The 13,376-nt window shown below is 41.6% G+C and overlaps 1 protein-coding gene across 2 annotated transcripts in view; it reads left to right on the top strand.

Annotated features, from left to right (window-relative positions):
- The window catches only part of LOC124163662 (neuronal acetylcholine receptor subunit alpha-10-like), a 397,294-nt gene that overhangs the window by 370,013 nt on the left and 13,905 nt on the right, over positions 1 to 13,376 (top strand). For both annotated transcript variants that reach the window (XM_046540723.1, XM_046540721.1), the window contains exon 7: positions 4,690 to 4,928. In XM_046540723.1, the coding sequence (XP_046396679.1) occupies positions 4,690 to 4,928 (239 nt within the window). The remainder of the gene's footprint in view (positions 1 to 4,689; positions 4,929 to 13,376) is intronic.

Below are 13,376 nucleotides of genomic sequence, written 5' to 3'. Positions count from 1 at the left end.
AATGAGACTACCAGCCGGCGGAAATTGGAATAGGATTTGATTATCGGTGGAAAATAACAGTTCTGCTACCATTATTTCATATTCGGCAGTTAGTTTGAAGTTGAAATTGGGTTAATGTTATTTGTGTGCCTCTGTGGTGCGGGACTGTAGTTACTGGCGTTGAAATTCCTCTGGGAGTTAATTTACAACTATTCAATCCGTTAAACTTATTAGTAAGAGATTACTTTTTTTGTGAATTATGAGATGATTGATGTTCATAGGAGACCTGTACTAGAATTCTCAATCACCAAATAACGGTTGCTATGTCGTGCAAAGTCACGTTTGTGGCTGAATGTAATGACTGTCTATATACTGTAAATCACTGTATAAAGATGTAATTACGCTCTTAACATAAAAGAATGATTGAATAAAATGTTAATCACACAGAAGGCTAGCAACAAAATTCAGATACCACCTTAAATATTTTGTCAGCCATAACTGTTGAAAAACTGGACAAATAATTACATATTTTGGTTGTGACGTATAAAACTAAATATTCTCACGTAAGATATTCTTGCGGTGCCGGTGAAGCTACGATTACTCTACTGCTTAAAAAGTATCTAATTTTAGCATTGTTTTCAAATGAATGGGTTTAAAATCATCAATGCTCAGTATTTTTCCGGGTACGATTAATCTGCTGCTCAGAAAGTATCAAATTTGAGAATATTTTCCAATTCATGGGCCGAAAATCATCAGTGCCCAGTATTTTTCCAGCTAAAGAGATTCTCTTACTATGACAAGTGCCTATTTTTGTAACAGAATTTTGGTTTCAACGATGGTCAAAGAGCAAGGAAGAAATATTTCTGTAACCACTATCAGTTTTGTTTTCCAATACACCGTATTTTCCTTTATCACCATAAGGTCTTACTTACGTGATTGAATCTGATTTATGAAAATGGAAAATTGTGCGGAAATAATTTAGGCACGCTGGTTTATTCGTTGCCGCATAAAGAAGATATTTTATCTATCATTAAAATAATACAACTCCTTTTGGAGTGGCATAAGGTTTTATTTTCAATGTATTAAATTTGACGTTGGATGCTTTTCAAATCCACGATTTTTCGGTCCCCTTTTCCTTTCATATATTGCGCCATTACTTGATCATCATAAAGTCTTCCACCAAACCCATTTGGACCATCAAGACTATGTCTTGATCCTTTTTTGGCCGGATGCCGAGGGTAAGTGATAAGAACATGGCGAGGGCGTGAAATGGAAAGGGATAGCGGAGAGTTTTCTGGAGCTAAAGATTTTGGCAATCGGCCAAACACCAAGTGCGCGACGTAAGGACCCTGGCACTCCCATCTCGGCTATCTCTGGCAAATAAATTTGAAACACTGAAAGTATAACAGTTTTATTCAAGTAGAAATTGAACCCCTGTTGCGCCCTTAAATTAAAATGAATGGACTTATTCCCATTCAAAAATATATCAAGTGTGGAAAAGTCCCCTCCGATTAGTTTGTTTTCAAATGTTATTTTATAACTCTATTAAATGTACGCGATTCAATGCGGGACTTTATACGGATTTTTGCATAAAATTCTTTCACTTCCTGATTCATCTATATTTTCTGGGAATGTACGAGTACTCGAAAATTCTAGTCGAGTCGCGTAGTTGGTACTCGACTCGAGTGATTCGGGTAGTATTACGAATGTCGAGTCGAGTAGTTTCGGTTACATCTACATCTACATAATACCCTGCGAGCCACCTCTAGGGTGTTTGGCAGGGGGTGATCAATCACCAGCATGCAGCATGCATTTGGACTCCCACATGCACACCACACCGTCCAAAAAACGTCCCGTAAAATAACAAACTATACTACTATATGCTGTTAGAAATAGAATGTAGAATAGAAATTCAGAAACATGCATTAAGTTTTACATAGGTTAGTAGGCTACACTACAAGTCATGCAATCTATTTACGAGTTCTATTGCTGCCGTTATAATCTCTTATTGATCGTGGAAAAAATGACATTCGGGATCTGTCTGTTCTGCAATCTATCTCTCTTATTTTATTTATATGATCTGATCTTCCGTAGTACGTTGGCGTCCGCAAGATATGGTTAACTTCGTGAGAAAAGACACTGCTCTTGAATTTATCTAAAAGGTTTAGTCTATTTTCAATCTACGGTCGGACAGAGATTCCCATCCGAGTTTATCAAAGAGGTCAGTTACACTAACAAGACTATCGTAACGACCTTTCACATACCTGGCAGCTCTTCTTTGCACGCGTTCTAACTCTGTTATTAAGCCTTTTTCATGAGGGTCCCAAACACTGGCAGCGTATTCCAAATGTGGTCTAACGAGGGAAAAGTAGCTAATTTCTCTCACTTTGTCGTCGCACTTTCCTAATATTCTTTTAACAAAACCCATTTTACGATTAGCTTGACCGGTTATTTCTCAAATATGTTTATTCCACGATAGATTATTATTGAGTCTAACCCCTAGATATTTCACGGATTCAACTGCCTTTAACTGGGTGCCCCGAATGATATAGTTACGCTGTAGGGAGTTATTCTTCTTCCATCGCACCGACCTTAGATAGCAGCAAGGTCATTCGTTAGTTCATCTATATCTTTGCTGGAACGGAACAGAACTGTCGAGGCCAGTAAGTTCAGAAATCTGCCGGCAGATAGCGCTATCTTGAAAATCGTGTTGTAATATCGTTTGTAAAATCGTTCTAATGCCATGGCCTAGGAGTTTCAGCTTTTTTATACGCTGTAGTCAACCACTATAGTATTCACCGTGGGTTCCGAATACCTTTTCGTCAGCCGCGGCTTCTTACCGTCTTCCACCTTGGCGACGTTTTCGGAGTAATCGGAGTGGACACAGCATCGCTCATACTTCCTTATGCCAAACTTCTTTACTCTAACATACTTTCTTGAGCCTAGGGAATACAATTGTTAGGATTTCTATAGAATAAATGCAACTTTTTACGTTTCAGCGGGCAATGCCGGTTTTTCCCTATATTTGACGTCACAAGTGGTGCCATCTTTTAGTGTTTTTTAACACTAAGTACGTCCAATGTTAATTTTATTTTATTACTTTGTTGCGTTTAGTTTCCCTCTTGATAACAGAAAATAGAGTCTGTGGTTGATAAAACGAAGTAAGAAATTAAGAAAACTTCTTTTTTGATCTACAAAGCTAAGTTCTATTGTTCGTTCGCTTCGTTGTCCGCTAAAACTCCATGAATATTCAAGAACCATATAAATCGCTGATTTAGCTTTTAATAATCTTCCCAAGGTTTCCAAACTTTGCAACTGTGTAAAGAAAGTGCTTGTCCAGCAACACAAGTGTGTTGCCGAGGACATTTTTCTGCAGGCAGTAATACTGTAACGTGGGGACTTCAAAACCTGCTGCCTGAGCATGTAGAATAATTAGTTTTTCTGCATGAGAATTTGAAAGCGTCAAATATTACGTACAGTTGTACAAATATCATTATTGAGGGTTCTTCTGAGCATTTTGGATAAATTGACGACAAATTACTATCGGTTAAATCGTTTCAATTGTGCTTAAGGAACTGTTTAAGACACATTAATTTTCATTCATCTCCTAATTGTGACTAAATTACCATCGACTTTCCTCTTTATTTTCCCTTTTTACACCAAGATAAGCATACACAATAGAGGCTTTGCAAGGGGATTGCAAAAAATGAGAATATGTTGGATTGTGCATTGTTGTATTGCCTATTTCAAGAATTACCATACTCGACTCGAGGTCAAAATGGACTACTCGCACTTCCCTAACCATTTCTTTAGTTCATTCAATTGCGGCTGAATTTCTGGCTCTGGTTTTGACAATATATGATGGTGCAAGTGAAAGTATGTACAGCGATATTGAAATATATCGCTCACGGTCATTAGCTGACTTTACAACGATCATTTTTCAACACTCTTATGGGCCTCCTTCTCCGGAAATGGTCTTAAACGCTATTGATTTATTATTATTACGTTTGACGATTTTGTAAATAAATATATTGTTCTTTTTGCTTTGAAACTCAAGTCACCTGTAGTTATTGGATTCCTAAAAGATACGCTAGAAAAATAGCTATCTCGCAAAGCACTGTGTAATTAAAAATTTTAAATTAAGGTTAAAATCATTGTTTAACTAAACAAAATGATGAAATATAATGAAAACGAATTCTAAGTTTTCACTGTTTTTGTTGTTCTCTTGGTTTGCCGAGCAGGACACTAAATGTACATGTAATTTTACTTATGCAAAAGATAGTGCCATACAATACTGTTGTATATTTACTTTGAAAATACCCTTCCTTTAGTAAAGACCTGCATTTACAACGCTTGTCTAACTTGCAGTGTTGCAACCTCTCATCACGTAAGTGAGAGAATAGAAGATGTAACGTTTGCATAAAGAGCGTTGGAGCCTGGAAAACAACTGGACTATATAATAATTTACGCTGCATCATTCAGTTTACGGTGAAATTGTTCGTTATGTAAACTTGTTTCATGTATCTCACATTTAATGTGTAGTTTACTGCGTTTTTGTTATCAAGGTTTATTTAAATACTCGGTGGCACATTACCACCGTCCTCAGAGTTAGGTAGGAGACTGTAGGTAAAGGATGAAAGATAAATCTGGGGTATTTTTATTATTATTATATATATTCATTGACCAGTGCATTCTTTTACCCCACTCCAGGCATGTACTACGGTGTTAGTATCTGCCTCGTCTCTTTCGCATCCGGCCTATCCGTGGTCACACTGAACGTGTACCACAGGGGCGTGAGGGGCAGCGGGGTGCCTAAACCCATCAAGAAGATCGTCCTAGGGACCCTCGCCCGCTTCGTCTTCCTGCAGTTCGAGCCTCGGCCAGCAGGTGGGCCTGGGAGCCCTGAAGGTGGAGGCGACCAGGAACAACAGCACAAGGGAAAATTTCCGGTATGACCATCTTACGCATCGTTACTAATTGTATACAGTAGTTTCACCAAAAATAATACATTCGTTTTGCTATTTAAGTAATAGTGGGTGTGACTTGGTGGTAATCCATTATCGTAGAAGTTGAAGGAATATAAACTTTGCGATTTCTACATGGTAATTTTTTCGTCCAACCATAGTGAGGACTTGAATTGATTGAAGGACCTTAAAAATATTACGAGGTTACGAAACCATGGTCGAACAAGTTAAATAACCATGTGGAAAAAGTAGTTTTTATTCCTTCAAGTCCAATCTCGTTTTGCTTTGCTTTAAACAGGTTACTTAGTAAAGCAACGAAGTAGGATCGGTAAATGCTTTTTTTATAGGCAGCAGCAGTATATGAATAATTTTACGGATAAATATGTTTAAAATTATTTAATTTTGAATTTGAAGCGCAAATTTGTTAAATTTGCCTATTGAATGAACGATGCTTCAGGGGTATTGCCAAAAAAGTATTTTTGGAGAGGGTTTATATGGAGGACATACATTTTTGGGGTCTTTTTCAGGGAGTAGACCTAATCCCACCTCTCCAAAATATTTCAAGAGTTTTTGATTCCACTGCCACCCTCCCCGCTCGATTTAGTCTTGGTTTGTATGTGTAATAACTATTTTAGAGCTAAGAGGCATTTATTATTATCTTTGAATCAGTGCATCATTTATCGGAAATCCGTTTAAGGTACATATTGGTAGATTTCGCAGACGCGTAAGATTATCATTTTAGCAATGGAAAAAAATCCCATTTTTGTTTTATATTTTTCATTAGGGCTTGAAATTGGAGCTATGATTAGGTAATTTTATCTAGAGTGGGAGGAGTAGACACACGTTTTTCTTTGCTTTGGTACATTTACTACTCCAATGAAATAATGTAGACATATTTCGGCATTTTATGTCGAATTCCAGTGCATGTTGGCGGTCGAATCCTGGTAGAGGTCAACATTATTCCATTGGCGACCGGATTCCTACTCGGATGAGTCATGGAATGCACTTACATTTCAGACTGGAAGCGATGTTTTTGGAATGTGATCTTTAACTGCGGACGTGCGTCGCGTCGTGGGATTTTTTGTCCGGAGCGAGCCGAAACTGAAGTCATATTTTTTCCCTTGTTACTTACCTGAAATATGCCTTCGCTTAAGTCTTTTTATCGATACTGCATTCCAACAATGATACCTACAGCGAGCGTAATGCTAGGAATCGGATATATTTGGAAGAAAAAAACTTTATGTTGGGGATTGCGACGTAACCCATGAGGATGTGTCTTATTTTGAAAGTAAAGGTGCCGAATTGGAATTGGTGAGTCAATATAAATAAAAAGAAATCACGGAATAGTGAAAGTAAGGTAAATCAAGAAATATTGTTATTGATTTCGTAATTTTTTTCAGGCTATAGAGGCCATACTTGGGGTGAGGCGTGTTAAAATCACAATGAATGTGTGCAATCTGGATTTCTTCAACTGAAAATGGTTAAATTCTACGAATTAAATTAAAACCTGTTTCTTGAACGTTTTAGATTAATTTAATACCTAAAATTTTATCAGATTACGTAAAATCTTGATGTTTATTCCTCGTTTCCTATCTGCGGTATTCTTGGGTTGCATGTTTACAGTCCATTATGGTTTTACACATCATGTTGGAACGTATTCTGGTTATTCGGGATTAATTTATCGTTACTCAAAGTTAATAATGCGAACGAGGTATTGAAAACCTGTCGCAGCAACCTATAGTGCGCCAGTTTTCCATCATCGCTTCAGCAAAAAGATCGGAATGAAAATTACTCAACGCCTAAGCTATGTTCAAAATGTCTAACCGGCTTCATTTAATCCACTCACTCACGGCTGTGGTAGTAGCGTTCCTTTTTATGTGAATTCCTACAATATCTGCATTGCGTGCGCAATTCTAAGCTGCTTTTAAGCATGCAGTCCAGGAGACTTAAGGCACCATGTGCGGTGATAGGTGGTATAGAAATTATTTTGGAATGGTTTCACACAAGCCTTATGCTATCTTTACATTTGCCATTTAAAATGATTGTAGTTAATTTATTACAGTATTCCGGGACTAACCACGGTGACAACTTTGCGGAATGCAGAAATTGTGCGAAGATTCCACACAGAAAAAAAAAATTCTCTTTTACTGGGTTTCGAACCCGGATCTCCCAATTTCCGGTCAAATGTTCTACCCAGTTTTTTTTTTTTTTTTTTTCAATAAATTTTTATTTCCATTTTTTCAATACACAAGCTGAATTATACACTTTTAGAAATACAAAAAAAAACAGTAACTAGAATTTTTGTTACAAAATTGTAGCCAAAATTAAACACACTGAGAAATTGAGAAAAAGTTTTTGCAGATGAATCAATGAAAAAATCAATGAAAAGGAAAAAAAAATTAACAATTATATTACTCTCTTTGTCTTCTTGATTGGTAGGTAGGTAGATGTACCTAGCCCGGATCAAATTCAATAATTTCGTTGAAAACGTTTATAATGAAAGCCTTGACATTTGTCGGCGTTCCACCAAAGTCCGTAAGCATCACAAACCTTAGGAGTCCCTCACCCACTGGCTTTTTACGTAAAACAAGGTTAATAAATTTGGAAATTAGGGCCGAAAGTATGATGTTTTTGAAATTTGGAAACAGTTTAAAGTTCAGAATTAATAAATTCAAATCCGTAATCGTGGCACCACTACCCAGTGAGTCAAAGCTTCTGAAAATCGATCGTATAGCCTTCCAAGCCCTTGGTCTATCCCCACAACCAAGGACGTGGTGTGGCATGTCATCTATGTGATTACATGCAGGGCAGAGAGGTGTGTCGGCGGATTTGATTCTAAACAGTCTGTCCCGCGTGGGCAATAGGCCCACGATCACGCCATAAACATCGCTCGCGACACTCTCCTCTACCCCGCATGCCGCCCAGTTCCTCCACGAGTTTGCGGAGGGGGGAGCAGCACTCCCCTCCCTTCCCCTTAAAACCCGTTCATAAATTGTTTTACATGTGTAAGCTTCGCCCGGGCGAAGGAGCTCGACGACTGACTGAGCCGCCGTCAGCGATGTTTTTAACTCGCGCGAGGCGGCGCTGCCGGCGGACCAAGCCGCCTTAAGCAGCGCTCGCCTCTCCGCAGATTCCCCGCCCAGGATTTTAAAATTTAATTTGTAAAAAACTATTCTCGATTTCAGACCTGCATCATGCAGATTTAACCCTCCCTTATCGCGATTAAAATAAAGCTGCTGCCTTTTGGCTTTAAAAAGCATTTTATACCAAATCATAATGTTGGTGTTTTTAATTAACATTGCATGGTGTTGTCTAGTTAAGATCCATGTGTGGGCCACGTACCATATCTTCGGGTAAATTAAATTATTGATTATCTTAACCCTTACCGTCAGGGGAAGAACTACGCAAGTGTATTTATTTAGATTGAAATTTATTGTCCTAAGCACAGTCTCCCAATTATGATTTATCATGGCGGGTATTGGCATCTCCCACCACAGTCCCAAAATTTTGACCGGATTCGTCGTCACCTTCCAGCAGGGATCTGGTGGGGGGGTTCCTTTCAAGACAATTGCCTTGCTCTTTTTGTGATTGATCTCGATTCCCCCCGCCGTGTACGCCTCAATTACCTCTTTTGCTGTTTGAAGTTGTTCTGCTTTGTCTAAAAATAGGGTAACGTCATCGGCGTACACGATCCCCGTGTATCTATAGCCGAAACGATTTATGCCAATACCAGCCAGTTGCAGTCCCCTAATGATGGGGTCCATAGCCACTGCAAAAAGGGCCATGGATAAGGGGCACCCCTGACGAACTGAATTTCTTATTGCTATGGGTCCTGTGATCCCGTCCCCTACCCGAAGACAGGCCGTGGCATCTGTATACAATAAATTAATTGCGTTTAAAAATATATCGGGAAAAGCCATTCTTTTTAAAACCGATAAAATATATTCGACACGAATGAAGTCAAACGCCTTACTTAAGTCTACTGCTAAAATGGAATAGAAAGAATCGTCCGTTGGCGTGATAAAAAGGTCTCTTAATAAAACACAGGCGTCTAAAATATTACGTTGGTTAGACACCGCATGCTGGGAATCATGTAAGATAATGTCGGCAACGGCCGATATTCTTGTTTTTAAAATACGCGTAAAAATTTTAATGTCACAATTGAGTAACGCGATCGGCCGCAAGTCGTCACACGACGTCGGCCGATCCTTCTTTGGAAGTAATGAGATCACGGCGGTCCGCTGACTAGGAGCCAGCTCGCCGCCGGATAGATAAAAGAAGTTAAATAGTCTAATTAAAAAAGGAGTTAAAATATCCCAGCATAAGGTGTAAAACTCGTATGGGATCCCGTCCGAGCCGGGGGACTTACCCTTGGGAAGTGAGCGGAGAACCTCCTCCACCTCCTCCCCTTGGATCGCGGCTTCGAGCTCGCTAATCTTTTCGTATGGTAAGGTAGGAAGGTCGGGGAGTGGGGGACACTGTTGTTCCCGCCAGGCGGGGTAGCGCTGATAGATATCTACAAAATGCTTTTCTGCCTCTTTGAAAAGGACATCCATGCGGGCAGTGGAGTTACGATGCCTTATTTTAATGACCCTCTTCAGCTCTGAGAGTGTAAGCGGGCCCCATTTTTCGCTTTCGAGCTCCCGCTGCCAGCAGCGAGGAGCGAAGCGTGTTATTTCATGAGAAAGAATACATTCTTTCAATTCTTTTCTTGTTTCGTTAAAGTTTTTGGGGCGCTCTCTCATAGTAATTAACTCACAGAGCGCATCCCTGTAAAAGTCGATCGTCTTATTTTTTTCTTTTCTCCATTGCCGTGTTATTCTTTTCAGATACTTAGAGATCTGCTTTTTAAAAATTAAATCCCACCATTCGGTAGGATTTTTGTCCGGTTCGAAAGTGCCCATTATCTGAGCAACTTTCGCCCGAACCCTGTCACGCAGCTCGGGTTCGCGAAGAAGCCGAGTGTCCATGCGCCACATGGGGGAAGGGGGTTTGAGAGTGGGAGGGGAGGGGGAAGGGAGAGAAAGGAAAAGGGCGCAGTGATCGGAAATAGCAATAGGAAATAAATTAAGGGTATATGGCAGGGATTTGAGGGATTTTGATAAAAACACGTAATCAATGCGCGAGCGCGAAGTTGTGCCCATCCTTGTAAAAGCGACGGTGCCGGTATTTTTAAAATTTAAAAAACAATCCGTTAAACAAACGGAGTCGACTAAAACTCTAAAAGCCCGGCTCGGCGGTTTTGGGGCGCGAGCACGGGAAGATTCACGATCTTCCCGGCGGTAAGTGCAGTTGAAATCTCCCGCTAGAATGGCATTTCCCGTAAAACAAAGTAAATATGGCAGCAGCGTTTCATTAAAAAATATGTCTCTGTCCACGCTCCGCTCAACGAACGCAGGAGCATAGACGTTTACCACATAGATGTCTCGCACGCGCAGGGAAATAATCCTCCCTGACGGATGGAGTCTAATATTGGTGACTGGAAGTCCAGTCTTCACTAGGATAGTAGTGCCACGAATTGGGCCATCACAATTCGTGAATGGCCTGTAGAGGGGGTCTGGCCAAACGACCCCCTCCATCGTCTCTTGCAGACATGCCACGTCGATGTTCAACCTCTTTAGCATGTCTACTAACAATGATATCTTCAGGGGGTTGAAGACCCCCGCAATATTTAGCGTTAAAAAATTCATGTTTAGCCAGTGGGCAGGAAACCTGCTAAGGCTGTGAAGACTTACCATTTGTTTTTATTTGTTTTGCTCGTTTTATCTTAGCTCCTCTTTTCGCCGATCCGGGCCGGGATCTAGCGCGACGTGGCTGTGGTGGCAGCGGCAGTGACTCCCCTTCCCGGGAATCCCCGCTATCGTCATCTCTGGCGTGTTCATTTTCCGGCGTCCCGTCGCGTTGGTGTTCAGCCGGAACGGGGGTTAGGAATGGGAGGGTGGCCGTCTCGCTGACGTGCGAGATATTGGAAGGGGAGGGGGAGGGGGAGCGGGAGGCGGCTGGAGAGGATATGAGGCTAATAGTCGCAGATGTTATGTCAAAAGCCTCAGAGACAATTGATTCAATTAGATTTGTTGAGTCTGCGTCCACTTCGGCTGGCAAAATTGTCGGAGACGCTGGATTCGCACTAACGTGCTTTTCCGGCTCGACTTCTTCTTGCTCCTCTCGCACCGCGGGTGATTCCTCGGCATCTGAGGAAGTGGCTGGTGGTGGGAGGTGGACTTCTGCTTGTATCATAAGTCGCTGGGGACGTGGGGCTGGGGAATCCGGGAGGGGAGGGTATGATTTTTCGTCGAGCTGTTCCGTGATTTTTTGTTTTTTGTTTATATCGGCGGTTTCTTTGGAAGGCGTGGATGGGGAGGGGGGTCTTTTTGTTGAGGGGGTCATCTGAGCTGTCGGGTCAGCCTCCACAGCCGACAGCTGCTGTGCAATATCAGCGACTGTGTCCTCGTCATCCTGGGGGGACGAGGTAAAGGTGGCGGCCACGTCAGCGAATCGGCGCCCGAACTCATTCCGTGGGCAATTTTTTCGAAGGTGTCCCTCCTCGTGGCACCTAGCGCAAGTTCTCTTCTGCCCTTCATAAATAACCACTGCCCTGTGCCCCCTGATTGGGACATAGGATGGGATATTTCGCTTTATTTTTATTTTCGCAAAAAATGTCCCCGTCTTCGTTCCGGCTAGAAGGTCTTTTCCTCTCCACACTCCCTCCCAACAAGTGATTACCTCGCCGAAGCGGCGCATTTCCTCGGCGATAGCAGCCAAGGGCATCTCGAAAGGGAGGCACATGATTTTAACGATCGTAGGCACCTCCCCGGCCGATTCGATCGTAGCTTCCGTAAGCCTATCTTCTTTGGTCGGGAATGGGAGCTTCTGTGTCTTATTTTGGAGTAAGTTCTTCATTATGTCTTCGTTTTTCAGTTTTAAAAAAACATTCCGGCGGTTATAACCGATCTGTATTCCGTCAATGCAGTCTACCGTGAGGCCCAATGTCTCCCTTACGAAGACATGGACCTCGAACGGCGTCGGGATTCTGAAGTTGTCGTCGGTGGATATTATCACAGTGTTAACACGCTGGACCTCCATGTCACACGTGTTGTAGGGGTGGGGTATTCACAAAAAAGGGGGGGAAACAGAGGGACAGGTCCCGCCTGCCTGGCACAGACTGTGCACAGGCAGGGGCGAGCACTAACTGCTACTCGCGAAAGTACCCAAGAAAAAACACCACTATAATGAAGCCACGAAAGGAAAATAAAACGAAGAAGACACTCCTGGATTAATTAGTTGTCTCTTCACCACCTCCGTTGTTTAACAAATCCGTTAAAGTCACATTTCAAAAATCACCATCAATGTGCACTCAAAAAGAAAAACTGCCGGTCGGGAAGCCCGATCGGTGAGGTGGTGAGGCCGCGGGACAGGCAGCCGTCCCAACCCGGGGATTTTTCGTCCTTCGGCAAACTCGGAGCGAGGAGTAAACACGTCCGCTCAGTTAAGCTACCGAGGCGCTATTCTTCCCTGTGGAAATTTGTGGTCTATACCGGACAAGGTGGTATGAACTGCTGAGCATATGATGCCACAGGCAGTCAAAATCGTGCGCACGGTGCCACAGCTAGAGAGCAGAGCGCTAACTTTACATACACATTACATACACTTTATACATATAGGTGTTCGCTCTTGACCAATTTAAATACACCGGGACGAGCCACGGTGATAAGTGGTAGACCTCGAATTTCCTCGCCTCGGCAGCTGAAATGGCTAAGCACTCGAACGGAATCGCGAGATGCGGGCTCGAATCCCGGGCAAGGTGAATGAATTTTTCTCTGTGGATTTTTCAAACAAGGAGTTAATTTATTTTGCCTCCAATCCTTCTTTTCATTTCATACATTGGGAATATATTTCTTGATGGTAGTGAGGCGATAAGAGCAGCAGAGAAATGAGAGTCGGAAGCTCTCGAAACGTGGTACTATTGAAGAATCATGAATATCAAATTGATAGATCGTTGAAGTCACGCGGAGTTTCTGAGAAGATTAGGGGAAAAGAGAAGTCTTTTGATAACCTTGGGTAGGATACGGGACAATTTTCCTTCCCTTCCGCCTGTCTTCCAACAATAATTTTTTTGGACCCTATTATCTCACGATGAAGTCGATCCGAGCCACTTCGGTCACTAAAGCTAGTGAGGACTTATCTCTCCTGTTCTACCAGTCTTCAATAATGATGCATGTTTAAACTTACCGGTATGAACTAGAAATTATAAGGACTCAATCCCTCGCCAATAGTGGTTCAAATTTAAAAATTTTATCTTGATATTTTTGCAGATTTATTTATTTCATTTGAGATTAAGGGAAGTGCTGGAGAAGGTCTAATCTCTTTTTTAGAAATGTTCAGTATGATTATTGAAGATATAAATGAATAATGTGTCACCAAAAAGATAGATTA

The sequence above is a fragment of the Ischnura elegans genome, chromosome 8, assembly GCF_921293095.1.
Source record: "Ischnura elegans chromosome 8, ioIscEleg1.1, whole genome shotgun sequence".
NCBI lineage: Eukaryota > Metazoa > Arthropoda > Insecta > Odonata > Coenagrionidae > Ischnura > Ischnura elegans.
The sequence above is the reverse complement of the archived record's forward strand: the minus strand, read 5'-3'. Positions and strand labels throughout refer to the sequence as shown.